Raw genomic sequence first — 18,989 nt, 5'->3', positions numbered from 1 at the left:
ATAATAAAATAAATTCCACAAAGTCTGAAATATTAGAATGGAAAAATGTACTCACCTATCCTGGATCTTATAAGGAATAACTACAATTATAATAATAATAATAATTATGGTTTTCGATGTTTCTGTACATGCGTCACGTTTTCTGCCAATTGTTTGTCAGATTGAACTGTTTCGTCGAAGTTTGAAAGTAAAGAAATTGCCAGTTAATATTTTAAACATAAAAACTTATTTGTAAATATGTTCCAATTAAAATATCTTGTATTGAGTAAACGATACCATGTAATGAGAAGTAATGGAATGTGTGAGGTCGTTATTCAGGGGGTGCACATGGAGGATTGGTCGGATTCTTTCCTCACTGATTTTATAAATCCCTGACTGAGCCATGTCCCCCCTCTCTCAGCTACTTGTGAACGTCACTAGTCTTTATAAGTAGCATCCCCCTTCGGTGTTTCAAACGAGCCTAGTTTGCATGTCTGATGCGAGGAGCAGACGGCGGCGTCTCAAATATCATAAAGTCTTCTTTAAAGTATAAACCATGAGCTTCCTCCGAATGTATACTGAACGGAGAGGCTCACTACTAATGTAGGGGCAATGAAGGAGAGTGGCGTGCGCAAAGGGGGCGGGGACAACCTTCGATCGTCAATCGGTAAAACTGGTTTTGTTGGGTATTTTTCTAACCGTCTCACACAAAGTATCTATAAGCAAAATTGATTGGGCTACTGATGTGGACCACATTAATAGTATATGCCTCAAAAGTTTTCAAGACTAAATACAAAAACAAAATATGGGTCCGATGATCCCATTACCCCTAAATTGATATGAAACGGTTTGATCACACGGCAGCTACGCCCCCCCCCCACCCTAATATAAAAACAAAGGTTTACGTCTGGTGAAGGTTGAGGCCTCTACCTCAATCAGTTATAGTCAGGTGGCTTAGCAACAATTTTTAGGCTTAACGTTACCGGCTGGACAAAAGTACCAAATTTGGCATGGAGTTTCTTTTCGACCTATCTATTGATTTAATCCGTGGAACCCACTTGATCGGCTCCGATTTTCCAAGATGGCGGCCAAAATCCAAGATGGCCGCCAGAAAAAAAGGAAATGTCATATATCTGGCTGTAAAAATCGGAGACGAACAAATGAGGGGTCAATTCAGGTGTTTCCGGGGTCACTGAAACAGATGATGGCCATGGTATGTTGCTCGAGTAACCCACTTCCAAGATGGCGGCCAAAATCCAAGATGGCCGCCAGAAAAAAGGAAATGTAATATATCTGGCTGTAAAAATCGGAGATGAACAAATGAGGGGTCAATTCAGGTGTTTCCGGGGTCACTGAAACAGTTGATGGCCATGGCATGTTGCTTGGGTAACCCACTTCCAAGATGGCGGCCAGAATCCAAGATGGCCACCTGGAAAAAAGAAAATTTCATATATATTCATTCCCCAGACCCCTGTGCCTTTTACTGATCGGGACCATCAAACCTTCCGTCCTCAAACGTGTAAATGAAACCAGGCTAGCACCCTGACTATATGTTATGGCTGGTATTCTAATTGTGTCACTTTGGCTCAGGAAGCCACTTAGGACTTAGGACTTACTGGGGAACTTTGAGGTGTGACCGACCGTGGATGGATACTGTTGCAAAGCCCGATATTATATGGTTACAAGTTGCGAGTGTCATGTAAGACTGATTACATTGAGTCAATCTATATAATAGGGTAACTTGAGGGAAAACCGACCAGATGTGAATACCGACTTATTGGGAGATTTGTACGATTGTGCAACCTTCATAAACACAATATCAATTCTGCTAACAACACACGCTAAGTCTGGTCACTAGTCATCTGAAGTATTTGGGTCGTTCTTTTCGAACTTGTACTCCAGGGCTGCTGTTAGCGAGGATCTCCAGTTAGACTTGTTGTCTGGTATAGACAAGGCCCCCCTCCCCCACCCCCCTGCCCCCACTCCCTGCCCCACCCCCCCTCAGCGTAAAAACGATAGCTTGGGTTCGAATCTCTCCCTTGGTGAGCTCTGGACAGCGGTAGCAGCGATGAAGAAGGGAAAGTTCCCCGGTACCGATGGCCTACCTGCTGAGTTCTATAGGACCTTCTGCAGTGGGAGGTTCTCGGTGGGGACTTGAGAGACGTGTTCGCTACCTCTTTCCAGTTGAATTACATGAGCCAAACACAGCGGGTTGGAAATATTGTTCTCCTCCCAAAGTCGGGAGACCCTTTGGACCCTAATAGGCGTCCAATAACGCTGTTAAATGTGGACTACAAAATCCTGGCCAAAGCATTAGGAAATCGCTTAGCGGATGTGATGCCGGATATTGTAGGTCCTCTCCAGACTTGTGCTGTGCGAGGCAAGTGTATTCAACATAACCTCTGGTTGATGAGAGACTTGATCGAGTTTGTTAAATTTCGTGATTTGCCATGTGCACTGGTCTCCTTGGACCAGGAGAAGGCCTTTGACATGGTAGATCACGACTTTCTGTTCAGAACCTTAGAGTCCTTCGGATTGAACTCAGTGTTTATTCGTTGGGTCTCGTTACTAAATAAGGACGTCACGAGCATAGTCACTGTTAACGGATTAATTCTGGTCCCTTCCCGAATCGGGAGTCCATCAGGGTTGTCCCCTCTCCCCGTTGTTGTATGTTCTCTTCAGCAAAACGCTTAGTACCTCGCTGGACAGATGCTTAAGTTTTCGACCCTTCAATGTACCGGGTGGGGCTAGAGTTACAAGCGTGCAATATGCCGATGACGTCACTTGTATTTTGTCGGACCTCGCCTCCTTCAAGCCTTCATCGAAGGTTTTGGCCACCTTCCAAGAGGCTACTTGTGCCAGTCTTAGCAAGTCCAAGACCAAAGGGCTGCGTTTAGGAGGTTGGCACGGCCAATCCCTCCCGTTCGATGCTACTTGGTCAGATGTAATGATCAGGGTAAATGGCATCTGGCTAGGTTATGGTGCCCCGAGGCCACCACTTGGGCCTAGAAGGCTGACCAGGTGGGGCACGGCTCGACACTTTTAGTCGGAGGTGGCTCTCCCTCCCTGGGAAGGTTACAGTTGTTAATCGTTTTATTGTTCCTCTCCTTTGGTATCCTGGTACGGTGATCGCTGCACCGGATCATGCCTTGGTGCAATTGGAGTGGATCATTTTTTATTACATTTGGGGAAAGCGCAAACCAAACCTTGTCAAAAGGATCGTTCTGTAAAAGACCCCCTTGACCGGTGGGCTCTTGTCCACCTACCATCTAAACTGCGCTTTCTTCTTTTGAAAGGTGTGTTCGTTGCGTTTGAGAATCCTTCGTTTCCCTTTGCCTTTTTTGTTCGGTTCTGGTGTGGGTTTCTTTTTGGCCACCACTGGTCTGGATCCTTTTCCAATAACCGGCCAAATGCGACACGCCCTTCGGGGGTGTATAATCAGACTGGTGACTCACTTCTTAGAATCAAAGAGGAGGGTGGGCCAGATGTTCTGCTGAACGTGGCCCCCTCTGTGTTATGTTCAATGCCCGCGCCTGTGTGCCCGTCGGGTTGCCAAACCGCCATCTCTCCAGATGTGTGGCGGTCTGTGTGTTGTAAGTCACTAGATAGCCGTCTCCGGGACTTGGCATGGAGGATTGTACATGGGGTCTTCATCACTAACCATTTTCACCTAGTCAGGTGGCGATTAGGTGATGGGATTTGTCAACATGTGGGCTGTGAGGCCATCGAGACTATGCAACACCTTTTGCTGGAGTGTCCCTTTGTCCGGATGGTGTGGGAATGATGGTTTCACGCCTTCGTTATTGGTGTTATTGGTTGCACACTGTGGGCCATTAGTAGTGATTTTGTTTTGTATGGTTTGTTGCCCTCTGTGTGCCCAACATGGGTTAGGGATCTGCTGTTGTTGAGACACATCTGGAACAGCAGATGCCGCCTAGTTTTTGATGGGGACGTCTGGAGGGCCGAGGCTGTCGTCTCCCTCATGCAAAGTGACATAGGTTGCGCATGGAGGCCGACCATGCATGGCTTCACGACACTCCCTTTCGTAGACGCTGGCGCAAGCCTGTCGTCTACTATCGGGACGGCGTTCCCCGGATTAAATTTGGAGTGAGTTAGTTGTTAGGTGTGGGGGTTTGTGTGGCCGTTACATTATATATGGGTTGGTGGTTTTTTTTTCTGTTTGTGGTTTGCAGTTTGCTTTTTGGGGCTGGTTTGTAGTGATTTATTGTATTGGTTCTGTTGGCCTTTGGGTCTGTGTCCTTTTCACGTCACGTTAAACGCTACGTTATATACATGTGTGGGTTAGTGAGAGATTTCTGTTTGTGGGTTTCAGTTGGGATTTTGGTGGTTGTTATACAGACTGGGATTGTTTTTGGTTCTGTTGACCTTTGGTCTGTGTCCGTTTTCTTTGCACGTAAAAAGCACACACGCAAATGCAGCAAGGCAAATCTGCCTTGCACATCTCTTTGTCGATGCAATGTCCATCCAAATAGTGTACATCGACTGTGAACTGTCTGGTAAAGAAACATTGTATTGAAACATTGTACACAGAATTCCTGAATACTTCCAGTATGTACTTAAAGGTCAGTGGAAGTGTAAACTTACATTTTGAAGGTCACTTTAAGTGCAGCGGATTGATTTGAAACTTACATAGATGAAAAGAGTGTATTTTATAACCCCAAATATCAAAGTTTGAGTTTCAAACTCATTTCGTTTTTGTGTTACCTAAATATCCGGGTCCGTTGACGTCAAGAAGGAAACAAAATGAATGACGCTATTGAGTTTACACGGTACTTGCTGATTTTTGGTTCCCCTATAGGTGAAAAGTTCAAGTTAATGTTTTCTTCAAAGTCAATGAATGCCTGCATCTATATATTCTTCAAATCAGTAACGTTTCATTCAAATCAGATTCGCCATTCTTAAGTGGCAGAGTTTTGAAATTGTAAATTATGCATTATCCTTTGCTTCCCCCCTTGACGTCAAAAAAACATTACGTAATAGTAAATCTGTCTAATTTTCACACTGCATCGACTAAAAGTCAGTCTGGTGGTTGGATTTTCAATACTAATCAGAAGGAATCGGAATCTTTAAAGTCAAGTCTACACTTCCACTGACATTTAACAGTGACAACAAGTGTATTTTCTGTTATATTGGCCGCTATCTTGGTAATAGGTGACCCAAGCAACGTGTCATGACCATCATCTGTTTCAGTGACCCCTGAAACACCTGAATTGACTCCTCATTTGTTCATTTCTGATTTCAACAGCCAGATATATGACATTTCCTTTTTTTCTGGCGGCCATCTTGGATTCTGGCCGCCATCTTGGAAATGGGTTGCTCAAGCAACATGCCATGACCATCATCTGTTTCAGTGACCCCGGAAACACCTGAATTGACCCCTCATTTGTTCATTTCTGATTTTTATAGCCAGATATATGACATTTCCTTTTTTTCTGGCGGCCATCTTGGATTTTGGCCGCCATCTTAGAAATGGGTTGCTCAAGCAACATGCCATGACCATCATCTGTTTCAGTGACCCCGGAAACACCTGAATTGACCCCTCATTTGTTCATTTCTGATTTTTATAGCCAGATATATGACATTTCCTTTTTTTCTGGCGGCCATCTTGGAGTTTGGCCGCCATCTTGAAAAATCGGAACCGATTAAGTGGGTTCCACGGATAAAATCGATAGATAGGTCGAAAAGAAACTCCATGCCAAATTTGGTACTTTTGTCCGGCCGTTAACGTTAAATTTGCTAAGCCACCTGACTATTAGAAAATAAATTGTAATGTATTAATTTTTATCAGCACAATCTTTCTTTTAGGGCTACATCATAGACCAACATTATATAGACCTATATGAGAATAGTTATGCCTCAGAATAAACCATTTTCTGTCATATCTTTAATGTTTGTAAAGGGTGCTATGGTTGAGAAATCTTCATAACCTATACAGCTGTACAGAGGCTACATGTCACGTATGTAACTGTACCAATGGCATCAGAGAATCGGGCTGTTTCGTAACAGGTTCAATACTATTTGTATGTCGAGGGTTGGCTGATGAAATAGGGGCGCTGTGCAGCAATCAACAAGCGATACGTTATTGTCGCAGCCTACAGCACGTGTTCTCACTTCCAGTCGTAGAGTCAGCCAATATTTACCTGGTTGACTATATGGACAGTTTCTGATTTTTCAGCGACTTGTTTAGGTTACAGGAAGGGAGGGGACAGGGAAAAGAGGGGGATGGGAAGGGTAAGAGGGAAAGGAGAGCAGGAAGAGTACGAGTGGAGGGAGTACAAAGAGCACGAGGGGAGGGGAAAGAGGAAGTTTAGGAGGGTGTACTGGCTTTATTGTGAGCCACGGCAGAGCTTTTTGTCCAATTTCGTCGGTAAAGGGGGATTTTGAAGGGTGCCGAAACACAATTGTAGCAGACTTGTAGCTGAAACTTGGTCGGTATTAAAAAAGGGACACCTCAGTGTGACACAAACAAATGAAGTGGATTTTCCATTTTTGGGATAGAGGTCGAAAAGTGATGTGCCATTGTGAGGCGTAATAGAGTTTAATTTGTTAGTGTACCACGTAGTCTGCTTCTCCTTAAACTGAAGCCGATGAATTTAAAATTTAGTGGAAGGTCATCTGGGAATATCTTGTAATATCTTCGTCAGTGATGACATCAAAGGTAAAATTGTTAATAATAACAACATTTTTGGGAATTCTGTAAAACCAAGCACAAACTTTCAAACCAATGTTTGATATACCAAACTTTAAAGGTTTAACTTTTAATTATTTATGTAAAATGACACAATGGTCATAAAATCGATGGAGGTCAAAAGAATGCCAACAAAACTTGCCACTTAACCGTTAGGCCAATGGACGTAAAATCATTGAGTGGGCTGTGTTGCTTGTACATAAAGTATGTTTCGCTAGATGTAGCTGATGACGTTATAAGGTCATAAAGTCAAAGATCATTGAGGCTGTACAATTGTTTCATCAAATAAATATTGTAATAAGAAAACACATAACTGATGCACGCAAATGTCATAGTTAGAGGGCATCAATGCACCATCTTTGTTGCTACGGAAACCCTAAATCTGTGAGATCTCCCAAACGAGAATTAGATTATTTCTATCATGTAGACTAATCATGATGCTTTGGTATTTGTCCATTTTTAAAGCTGTCATTATTCTCACCAAGCCTCGTCGATTTGCACACTGGTTTGAAGATAGCTTTCTATCTACTTATAGCAATTACGTTCGACTATTCTCAATTTGGAGATATTCACTGTTATATAGTATGATAACACTGTGCGTCCTCAAATTTAACGTTATATCTTAGTTTACCAATCCTTAGTTGAAAATATTACTCTTTAATTAGGGATAACATTTATAACAGATGTGGTTTTCATGTGTCAGTGTAATCTGTCTGCATAAACATATGTTTTGTATATGTTAGTTATAGAGTGTGGTTACTAAACTAAAGGAAGTTCATACATTTTATGGAGTGTGGAACAGTTATACTGGGTGAAATTGCTCTCTCGGTTTTATAGTGTCCACCTGTTCTTGATAGGATTTCGTGCAATATATCACTTTTATATTTTTCTACGATGTTGAGTTTGTGATTTGTAATATGCATGTTGGCCAAATACTAGTTTGGCATTCGGCATGTTCACGTGTAATTGTTTGACATTTCCAAGATTTAATAATGACTGAGTCCAAACGTACCACATGAAAATCATTGGCGCAAGGGGAGGTGCGAATTTGTGTTGGTGGGTTGTTATAAAATCTTATCCCTCATTGTCATGTTCCCACCTTCAGCGTCAATCGGGAGCAGGTCTGTAGCTACAGTTCGGATTTGTTAGGGGAGGTGTTAGACATGTTGGATAATATCCGTTTAGTCCCCTTTTCCCTGGACAATCATTTGTTTGGTTAAAGGGACTTACAGATACAAAATACAAGTCGGAATTTTGTGATGGGTGTGCCGCCATGTCCACCCAATCTCATTGGCTAGTAGACCCCTGGTCGAGGTGGATGGTATAACTCTCAGTCGGTGATTTTTTCCCTGCATTCAATCGAGTAAAATGAGACCACCTCACCGGGGCCAAGGATGCCCGTCCCGAAATATCATGCCCTGTCGGGAGAAATTAGAATCATACAGCGCCTACTTTGAAATCATATGTACGTCGTTGATTTTAACTGGGTTTATGTACACGGTACAGAATTATGATTTTGTATTCATTTCTATGTTAAACGGATGTTATTCTAGATTCTCACCAACAGGGGTGTATATCCATCTCATCAGTTAAATGAAAAGCGATATCCGAATAAAGTACATTACATACGTAAAAGCATGTGTAAAAAATCGAAGAAACAAGTTGTATTTATTGATCCTGAAACACATTCGTTGAAAACATGTTAATGTTAGGCGTATTTAAAAAATATGTTAGGTTAAGGCGTATTTAAAAATATGTTAGGGTAAGGCATATTTTATAAATGCTATAAATAAGTAAGTGTTATTTGTATTTTAAAACATGTTAGAGTAAGGCGTATTTTATAACTACTATAAACATGTTAGAGTTAAGGTATTTAAAACATGTTATAATTATAAGGTAAGGCTTATTTAATTAATTTGTTTGGGTAAGGCGTATTTTATAACTACTATAAACGTGTGACGATTTGAGGGAGGCTTTACAAATATAATGAACAGAAAGATGTGCAGAAGACAAAATGGTATAAATTAAATAAAAGTCTGCAAACCACAAGCTCTGAAAGGTCTCGTTTGCTTATTTATTTGTTCTTCGTTTATTACGTTAAGTTACAACTGTCTCTCTTTTCCATTCTGTGTTTCGAAAATTAACTGAACTGAACATTTGAAACATTGAGAACATTGGGGGGGGGGGCAATTTTTTAAGCATTTTACAAACCATAGTGAATAATTATCAATCATTTCAGTCAATCAGTCTAATTTTACACTAAATAAAAAGAAAAGAAACGGAGTCAGCATATTTTGTAACATAACTTATGATAAAAGCGTTGTCATGACGATACACAAACATAGAACCAATACATCAATATATTTTAACTGCATGTTGTTAACTGTTCTTGTGCTATAGTTTCATACAGTCCGTTGTGGGTCTTTATCACTCTTCATCGATTGCGCGAACTTTCATCTCTGTGAATTTAATGTAATTAAAAGAACCTGGAAGGGTATCCCAATAAAAGGAATGACTCGCATAGGGACTGTTGAGAGATGAAATATAATCATTATCATAGTAATAATTCATGTACCACCATGCACCATCATCACGACGGGCTAAGTTGTTTTTTTCAGAGCTGTAATCACTATAGTCGTAATCATCGTTATCATTGTCTCGTGTAGTGAACGGTTGGTCATCATGGTCGGTCAGCGAATCACCTGTTGAATAAATACACAAGAAGAAGAAACAGAAAAGAAAATCAAAATTTAATCATTGTATCGATTCAGTATACTTAGCAAAATGTTATTCCAGTAATAACGATATTTCATATTACATGTGGTTTTGATTAACGTGTGTTAAACTAAAAGTCGTGTATTATCTATGATTATTAAAAACGAAATATGTAGAAAGGGAAAGGGGACGGTAAAGAGGCTATCAACTCTTTTGTATGGCTTGTTATGCTGTTGAACCATTGTTAACATTGTGTAAGCGTTTAGTTAATTATGATTTTCTATATGTAACGAATTTTTCTTCGATGATTACATCACCATAATATCCTACCTACATGGTCGAGGTATATGTATAGGCTAATTTTCATCACAATATTTTTATAAGTACCGCAAGCGGTCCCATCTGGTATTTTGAAAACTAAAGGGAGTTAATTCATGTGTGCTCATTTTTGATATGGTTGTTTTGTTATCAATATCTTTTAATCTGTTTTTATTTTGATCTATAAGTTTTTAAAAACTGGAAATAGAGGACAATTGTCATACAGATCAGTTCTGTTTCAGCGTTAAACTAGTGATTCATCTGTCCTTTACAAGAACAGATACCATGTATTTGGTTTACTGTTGTCATGTAATAGTTAGTAATATATTTATTTTATGTTGTGAGCTCCCTTAGCCTACATTTAATCCTTCCAATACAATGATTTTTTTTATGACGTAGCTGTTCCAGGCCAGCAAACATGTATCCATGTAGGTTGGATTAGTCGAGAATTTAAAGGCTCAATTTGTAATTGATTCTTTGGAACTGGTTTGTAACGAACGATAATAATCTCATCACCGTTACTTTTATCTAGCATACTGGCGGTGTACATAAATGTGATATTATGTTTTACATCACTTTAAGTTAACAAAAGTTTGATGGAAGTTGTTAATGCATAAATCAATAAAGATCAACTTGAACGTATCTTTAATTTATAGAACTTTAAGACTACCACTTAAAACAACTCCTGAGGGTAAGATCTGTTATCGTAACCTCTAACACGAGCTACGCGGGTTTCCAGGCCAGTGAAATGATACTATATTCAATATTTAAGTTTGTGTTTGTGCACACGCGCGTGGGTGTATTCGTATGAGTGGAAATTTGCGTAGGGTCCATAATCATCTTATCCTGTGTTATTTCCATACTTTTCTTTTGAGAAATGGATTTGTAAAAAAGTCTAGTCGTTACATTACATGTCTGATAACATTAATAATTACTGCTTGTATTCGGTCTATCTTGTCGAATATAAATAACTAATCTTTTCACTATGTGTGAGTCTTATGCAAAGAAGTATAGAAATAATTAGGTACTGTATAACATGGCGGGTTTATATATTACTAACTGAAGTGTCTTGGGTTTCAGTTTTCGTAGGTCCAAAGGTCGTAAGGTCCAGCTATTTGGCCAGAGAATTCTTCCTTTATAGATATATTCTCCTTACTTAGATCAACAAGTTATTACCACAGTAAGTCAACATCATCAACATACCATCTGGGGTTTATTTTCAACAGAGGCAAAACAGCTTGTATAAACTAGTAAGTTATTGGCTAGTGGACTTCATACAAATAGTATTACATTCTTCTTTATATACACTTCGTTATAAAATAAACATGATATATGATGTCAATCTGACGATAACATGATGGGATTGATTAATCGGGAGATATTAACCGACCTGCATCTCCGTCAGAATAATTTCCAACATCTAGTCTGAAGTTATCGTTCTCGTCACTGATACGAAAGAAATCGTATTTGGCGTAGTAAGGATCACCATCTTTGTCAACAAAGTCGATCCGGAGTTCATATTGTCTTTGGTTCGTCAAGCTATGTATCTTTTCATTTCCGAGCCAGAAGTTCCGACTTTGATTACCAAAGCCAATCTTGTAGTCATCCCAATAAAGATAAAAATCTTGTAAAGCATCAACGCGACGCTGGAATACCTAAAATAATCAATGTAAAGATTTAGTTCTTAAGGAAAATACATACATATTAATTATAGTTATTTGGAATCGTTTTCCAGCACCAATAATGTGATGTCATAATTATTGCACGTAACAAAATAAAAAATAAAACATCAATTCTCATCCAAAGGAACAACCAATAGTTAAAGTTTTATGAAGTTTCTAAAAATAAATTCCTGATAGTAATACCACAGTGGCAATAAATTAGTCATTCGACTTTCTCCGTCTAATGGGTAGCCTAATCTTGTGTTCTACATACGGCAACGTTGTTTAAACTTGCTTACGGGTGTAAAATCGAGGCTCTGGTGGGTCGTAGTTTGGTCCTCCCGGATAACTTGTGTGTCGTCGGCCTAAAACTTGCGGATCACTGGTTTAAGAAAAACTGTCACACTTACCGTCCAGCCTCCCCCGTCAGACATATTACAGTAAACTTCAAATGAAGAGTCAAGCCAATTTGTGGGTTTGATTTCATAGACACCACTTGTTCTCACGCCAATGTTGTACAGTTCGTTACAGTCCGAAAGGACTGGAGGCCTACACTGTATGCCGTATCCGCTATATCCTGGCGGGCAGTAACATTGCAACAAACCGTTCTTTCTTCACAATCTGCATTAGGATCGCATTGATAACTATCGTCACAGGAAAGATGATTATCCGTACAAGAACATTTCTTGTCACAGTTTGGAGAGACGTAAATTCCTCCTTCCTGGAAAGTAGAAAATCGTTACAGGCATCATAAGTAACTTTAGGGATCTGAAAAAGTTTCTTTAAGTAGTGATAAGATGAAAAACTGCAAACAAATACAAGATATATCAGTTTTCCTAACTTTACTGGCAAAACTGCGTATATCCAAAGTTGAAGAGGATGCGGGTTGCAAGGGGTCGGAGGCAAATGCAAATCGATCCACTAACTCCAGTTTGAAAGCATCTATTAAATTATTTTCACTATTGGTAATAGATATCACGATCTGAAAGAAAACACGTACTTTTAGCAATACACCCCTCTCTCCATCTGTTTCATTTTCCATGAAACATCCACAGTCCTCTATTCTAATGCAGTTATCACCGTTCATCAAAAATCCGTCAGGACAGACACACGAATGAGATCCTTTGAAGGAAGTATTGATACAACTATCAGGATCTGCACAGGTAGCCTCGCAAAGTTGACACTCATTGTAGGTTTTATTTGTTGGACACCACTCGATGTAGTTATCTACAAAGACTAGCAGAATAAAAAAATATAAAAAACATTAGCCATTGATTTAGTGAACTTCGCAAGTAAACATAACCAGTATTGCTAATTGCAAGTAAAGAGTGAGAACTTCAAGCAGTGGTTTTGTGTTTGGTTGACAATTTTGACAGCATTACTCCAAATGTGAATGTAACTGATAAAAACTATATTACGTTCCCATAAAGATATTATCACCAAAACTATATTACGATCCCATCAAGATGTTATCGCTAAAGTTCACTAACTTAGATAAACAACAATGAATAAAGCAAAACTTAATGAGATGAAGATCAGACTTAGGAGATGATATAATTAAACAGATAGACTGTACAGAAAGATGTTACAAAATGGGGAATAATTAGTAAGTTCAGTTCAGTTCAGTATGCTGGTTGTTTTCACATTATACACAACAAACACTGTGTAGTAGAAACAGGAAATTAGGCGGAGAGAAGTTAACTTAAAAACCCGCTCGGGCTTGAATATTGATAAAGGTATCATCACTCTCTTTAATAGTGACATTTCAGTTATCTTAATTTTTTTCATATCCAGTGTAATCCTTATTTACTCACATATATCGAAACTTCTTTCGACAAGACAATACTTATTTAGAAATGAATAAACGTACTACAAAGTAATTCTATATATTTACCTACTGTTCTGTTAGTAATTTCTGCTTTGACGATCTTGTAGTTGTTGGAGTCATCGCTTATTCGGAAAGCGTCATACGTCACATTGAAAGACGAACCATCTGTTTTCGTCAAGTCAATGCGGAATTGATATCTCTTTTGATTGGTTAAGTATGAAAGCATCTTATTACCGATCCACAATTCACTCGAAAGAAAACCAAATCCTAGCTGATAATCTTCCCAGCTGCGATTAAAATTAATCGTTCCGTCAAACCGACGTTGTATGATCTGCATAACAGAACAAGTAATTTGAACATAAGTCATGAGATATGTCATGATGGTATGAAATATACTTTGGGATCAGCTTAATATTAATTTTATGAAAAACGTAAACAAACAATGTAAACATGTTCATCATCAGCTGAGCTTTTGATCAATGACTTTTTTTCACAGACTTGCTTGTTATTTCTCAAATGTGAAGTACAAATATTGTTATATTATTGAAGCATTTTCTGCTAATCGTTTGGTTAAAAAGAACGTCAAGGATGAGGGAAATATACTAGCTAATATTTTAAACTTTGCTCATTGATTTGAAAGAAGCTGAATATTAGGCTAATGTTTGGCATCAACATTCATATTTCAATTTGAACTACTTAACCGTCCATCCACCATCATCTGCGGTGTTATCACAGTAGACTTCGAAAGGTTCGGCGTAACCGTCTGGTTTAATGAGATAAACACCACTCGTCTTAATGCTAGATTAACACATCAATAGCAAGACTGCAAGACTGCAGCAGACATGACTGCAGCAAGACTGCATCAGACAAGAGCAGCAGCAGCAGACAAGACTGCAGCAGACAAGACTGCAGCAGACAAGACTGCAGCAGACAAGACTGCAGCAGGCAAGACTGCAGCAGACAAGACTGCAGCAGACAAGACTACAGCAGACAAGACTACAGCAGACAAGAGCAGCAGCAGCAGACAAGAGCAGCAGCAGCAGACAAGACTGCAGCAGACAAGACTGCAGCAGACAAGACTGCAGCAGACATGACTGCTGCAGACATGACTGCAGCAGACATGACTGCAGCAGACATGACTGCAGCAGACATGACTGCAGCAGACAAGAGCAAGACTGCAATAGTAAGACATGAGGTTGTTTTTTTTTCAAAATAGTATTACAAAATGACTTTGAACCCGTCATTAGACGCGATAGAGAAGCGCATTCTTATATAACTTAGAGGAACGTTTTGCTTTTTAGTTGATTGATAAGTTTTACTAAATCTAACGTTTGTTTTTCAAAATACTATTACAATTGATATGATAAAAGATAGCCTGGTATTCCTTAACTAGTCTTGGAAATTTAGTGATATTTTATAAATCAATACATTACTGAAAACTTCTTTACAAAGACACTTCTCCAAATAGCTGTTGTAACGTTAAACAAATAATAGATGGTTAATTTTGAACTGAACGGAAAAATTCAAGTTAAGTGGAAGCTATGAAAATGAAGGTTGAGTATGGGATATACTACAATAAACAATAAAAAAGAGTACATTCTGAATTACATGACAACATAAACTATTACTAATTTGCTTTTGAACGTAAAACTCAATTCAGACATTACAACTCTTTTTCAAGAAAAGTTTATTTCAGGTTTATTACTTTGTACGGAAAAAAATCATGGAACATGTGTGATGTATATGTACACAAGCTTAATGTTTGGTACACAAATTGCAAAATATATAAATAACATATGCAACATATGCAACATACAAATAAACTTAAATTCTTTTATATACATTGATTAAAATACTGAGAAAAAACATGAAACCATGAATTAACAAATATTTAAGACCATCGAGCATCCTTTATTATTTTACAACGTGTAACGTACCATATGTTCATATATAGCCTTCTCATGCAATTTGTGTATAAATTTCAAATATATAATGTCGAAGATTTGTTCAAACTGTCGTTAATTCCTACGTTCGAAATGTATTGACTTGCTTGTGACTGAAGGAATTAATAAGTAAAATACAAATATATATCTCTTCTCATATTACACGAGAGTTAGTGATCATAACAATTGTAACATATGTTGCCGTGACAAATGTTTGTCATGGATTATGAGATATGAAAATATTAATCAATGAGAAATTGTATGATTAACAGGAAACAGAAAATATAAGAAAAGGGTTAATTAATAGAAAATGAATAAACACTCACTCTTAACGTTTCCTTCAGTCGCTCCTACAAAGAGTTGCTGATTACTCTGAGTAAAAGAGAATCAAAGGCATTATGCATATGTTATCAGCGATAAATATAGTATACATATTTTCTCCTAAATTTTCAATTTCACTCGTGCTTTACTTATTTACATGTTATATTCAGTCGTGAACTATGAGGTCATATGTGTACTAGATTGAATCTGCTGTGCCTGTTTCCTGCAAATGGCGAATACTTTCCTATACTTTACTTGGGTAATAACAGCTAGGTTTGAGTTAAGCTTATTGTATAGGAGTTTGAATCGAGTTCAGTCCTAAATTGTCTAAAATTCTTAAATTGTTGCATGTTGAAATGCGTTGGGATCATTAAATATACTTACAAAACACTTTGTTTAGTTTTCTTCTCAGAAAATAGTACAATAAATGTTTTTTGTTATTTTGTGTATATTCTGAACAATTAGAAGGGCCAATCAGAGAGAGTTTCTTTACTTCTCTCCTTTTACAAAATATTATGTTTGACAGCGAACTGTGTAAAAATTTGCTTTTAAGTTTCATTGAAGTATGTATACCAAAATTTACCGAAGTTTCTATTCTTCAGACTTCTGATTTTCTTTATGCTGATCGATGTTTAATAATTTTTAGTAAGTTGTATTGCTCTGAACAAATAAGAACTGAAGAGAATTATCCAAATTTGAATTATGACAATCTAAACGTGGGGATTCGTTTTCAACTAATGTTTGAATATCCTTTGATTACACATTGTACACGTTACTTCAATGCAATACATTGACATTCACTCGAAGGTTTACTTTTAAATCTAACGAACAAACGAAAATAGATAGTCATATATATATATATATATATATATATATATATATATATATATATATATATATATATATATATATATATATATATATATATATATATGACTTGCAGTGTTCTATATTGTCTTTTAAATTAAATTAAATTTAAATTTTGTCTTATAAATATCCGTGTACCTTTTACATAAACCAAACGCAACCGCTAGAACGTCTTTCTCTTCACATTTTCAGTTTTGTTTTTTGAGTTATGAATAAAGCCGAGGTCTACTGCCATGATGGGGGAATTAAGCATTAATAATCGCAAGATACACTATGAAAATATAAACACAGAAACTACTTCAACGCTGTTAATTGATTCACAAATATCTATCTACTATATATTGTTTTACCCTGGAATATGTAGCTAAATAGTACCATTAAGCTAATTTTTCTTTTCGGTTGGATTTTGGGAAAAAGTAAAAATCGTCTGCAGATAAAAATATTATTACCAATGTGAAAATAGTGTCTCCAACAGATTGAATCAGCGATTTGTAACTGAACTGAATACCGTTCTATCTACGATATCACTTTATGCAAGTAAACCGGTAATAAGTAACCTCCTCTCTTTAATTTAGTTTTTTGTAATACATTTACGTTTGCATAATTGGCAGATTGCATTATCGTTGCAATGAAGAATGATTTAACAATGTAAGTTATAATTAAATTTACAGTTGTATGAAATAGAGGAATATCAAGTAACGGCAATTCGAGTAAAATTATTAGTCGACCAACAATATGTCACTGCGAACTCAACCAAAATAATTTTACGAAATAAATAATTTGGTAAAGTTGACTCCAACTTGAAGTGGAAATAGTTATATATCTCGCAAAGGAGTATTACATAAATGAACGAGTGAGTACTATTAAGAATTTCATTTGATTCTCTAACTTTCGTTTTCAAGACAACTTTGTCGTGTTAAATTCAGTCACGTGTAAAAAAGCAAATTAGAAATGAAAGAAGTTTCGAAAACATAATTTTTTGCTCCATCATCTGTAATGAGACTTGACTAAATTGATGAGAAAGAATCTCATTATACGGGGTGTCTTCTATGAAAACAAAGCTATCACCATAAACGTAAAATTGTCGCTATTCATCCCTCTCGATTCCTTTTTATCTCTTTTGGTTCCTAGAAATTCCTAATTGTACGGTGTTTGTCCATTTGCGGTCGTCTCAGACCAAATTGTAGGATGAAGTCAGCTGCAGAAAAATCACGTCAGTTTTGGATTATATATGCAAGATAGGGTCAGGAACCTTTAATGTGAAGGATTTTCAGAGATTCTCCAGAAAGAACACATGCGCGCGTATTAGGTGTATATAAATGCAATGTTTTGATTACAACAACAAAAATTTCTTCAAATTATGATAAAACTTAAAACAGAGACTTAATTTAAAGTAACAGCTCTAGACAGATGTCTATGTTGATCAAATCGTAATCAAACTAAATACTATATACTAACTTGTATGTTACAGAACTCTAATGAAGCTAAATATACATGCTATTGCGCAAGCCTGTAATCCGACCGAGTGAACAGTCTCTTCAAACGAAAAAATATAAATTCACTTTTCAAGAATATCCAAAAGCAGTGAGTTTGCCGTTTTCTGAGAGAGAAATTGTACAACTGCGTGTCCAACGAGAGCGAGGTTTACATAACATGTTTCTGTTGTACTTAGATTGATTTCTGGAAATCAATTGAAATGGATCTAAAAATTAAATCATTTTTGACCAGTGTGGACCTTTAGAGATGACAACAATATACAAACTACACACACACACAAACTTATTGAGAGAAATAAATAATATATAACTACGGTGTGTATATTGTTTTAATTGTCAGCCTGTGACGCGAGTGAAATTTTACAGTCTCTTTTATTATACAGAATTTTGTTGAGAATAATCCGGAAAGCTTTCTGAGCAATTGTTCCTAGAAATGTTTACTCAAAGAGGACCAAATTTAAATGCCATCTTTATATTAGAAAATGATTTTCATTTCTCGTGCATGGCCTATACTGAGAGATTACATACAAAACTACCAACACAAAGTAATTAACACTTTTTACATCACTTTAAATAACAAGTGTTTTTCATACAAATAGCTTTCATTTCTGTAAACAATGAAAACTGATTTCCGTTTTGAAATATATTACCTATCAATATATATACCTGTATTACCTATTTGCATGTCTGATGGGAGGACCACCTCGGATCATCAGCGGGGGATAAATAATTGGTCAGGGTTAATAAACAGCCTTGCAAAAGTATTCATAAGTAAAATGCGTTATTAGCTTCTTATATAGACTGCATTTATAGCATATGCCTTAGACGATTTGACGTCTAAATTTAAAGAGATTGGGGCCGATGACCATATGCCCTTACATTGATATAAAACGGTTTCAATGACCCCAGGGCAGCTATTCCCTCAATTGTTATCGTCTTCAAAATGACTTGATAAATGTTAGAAGCCATAAGTAATCTTGAATTTATAGTTTTAAATACAATGAAATTCAATCTTTACCTTTTCCACTTATATGCCTGTAGCAAATGTGTGTTACGTATCACAGCATTTTGTAGGCCTACTTCATGGCAACTATATTTGTATGATAACATTTTCTTCATATTTATAAAAAAAACAACTTTTTTTCAGCTATA

The 18,989-nt window shown here is 37.3% G+C and overlaps 1 protein-coding gene across 1 annotated transcript; it reads right to left on the bottom strand.

Moving 5' to 3' along the window:
- Positions 1–8,848: 8,848 nt before the first annotated feature.
- Positions 8,849–13,967, bottom strand: LOC139973330 (ficolin-1-like). Its single transcript, XM_071979943.1, has 6 exons — positions 13,912–13,967; positions 13,445–13,541; positions 12,383–12,618; positions 11,793–12,103; positions 11,112–11,376; positions 8,849–9,390 (listed from the first exon to the last, which is right to left on the bottom strand). Exons 4-6 carry the CDS (start codon positions 11,814–11,816, stop codon positions 9,116–9,118), a joined length of 564 nt encoding a protein of 187 aa, XP_071836044.1. The 5' UTR covers positions 11,817–12,103; positions 12,383–12,618; positions 13,445–13,541; positions 13,912–13,967; the 3' UTR covers positions 8,849–9,115.
- Between the last annotated feature and the right edge of the window lie 5,022 nt (positions 13,968–18,989).

This window comes from Apostichopus japonicus, chromosome 9 (assembly GCF_037975245.1).
Source record: "Apostichopus japonicus isolate 1M-3 chromosome 9, ASM3797524v1, whole genome shotgun sequence".
In the NCBI taxonomy this organism is placed as follows: Eukaryota; Metazoa; Echinodermata; class Holothuroidea; order Aspidochirotida; family Stichopodidae; genus Apostichopus; species Apostichopus japonicus.
The sequence above is the reverse complement of the archived record's forward strand: the minus strand, read 5'-3'. Positions and strand labels throughout refer to the sequence as shown.

Bases quoted from the DNA above. Each gene is read 5' to 3' on its own strand.
- LOC139973330 (XM_071979943.1), bottom strand. From the start codon at position 11,816: ATGTCTGACGGGGGAGGCTGGACG. The intron at 11,377-11,792 runs GTAAGTGTGACA...TGATTATTTTAG, and splicing joins CTGACGGGGGAGGCTGGACG to GTATTCCAGCGTCGCGTTGA. The intron at 9,391-11,111 runs GTCGGTTAATAT...TTTATTCAACAG, and splicing joins TTATTCTGACGGAGATGCAG to GTGATTCGCTGACCGACCAT.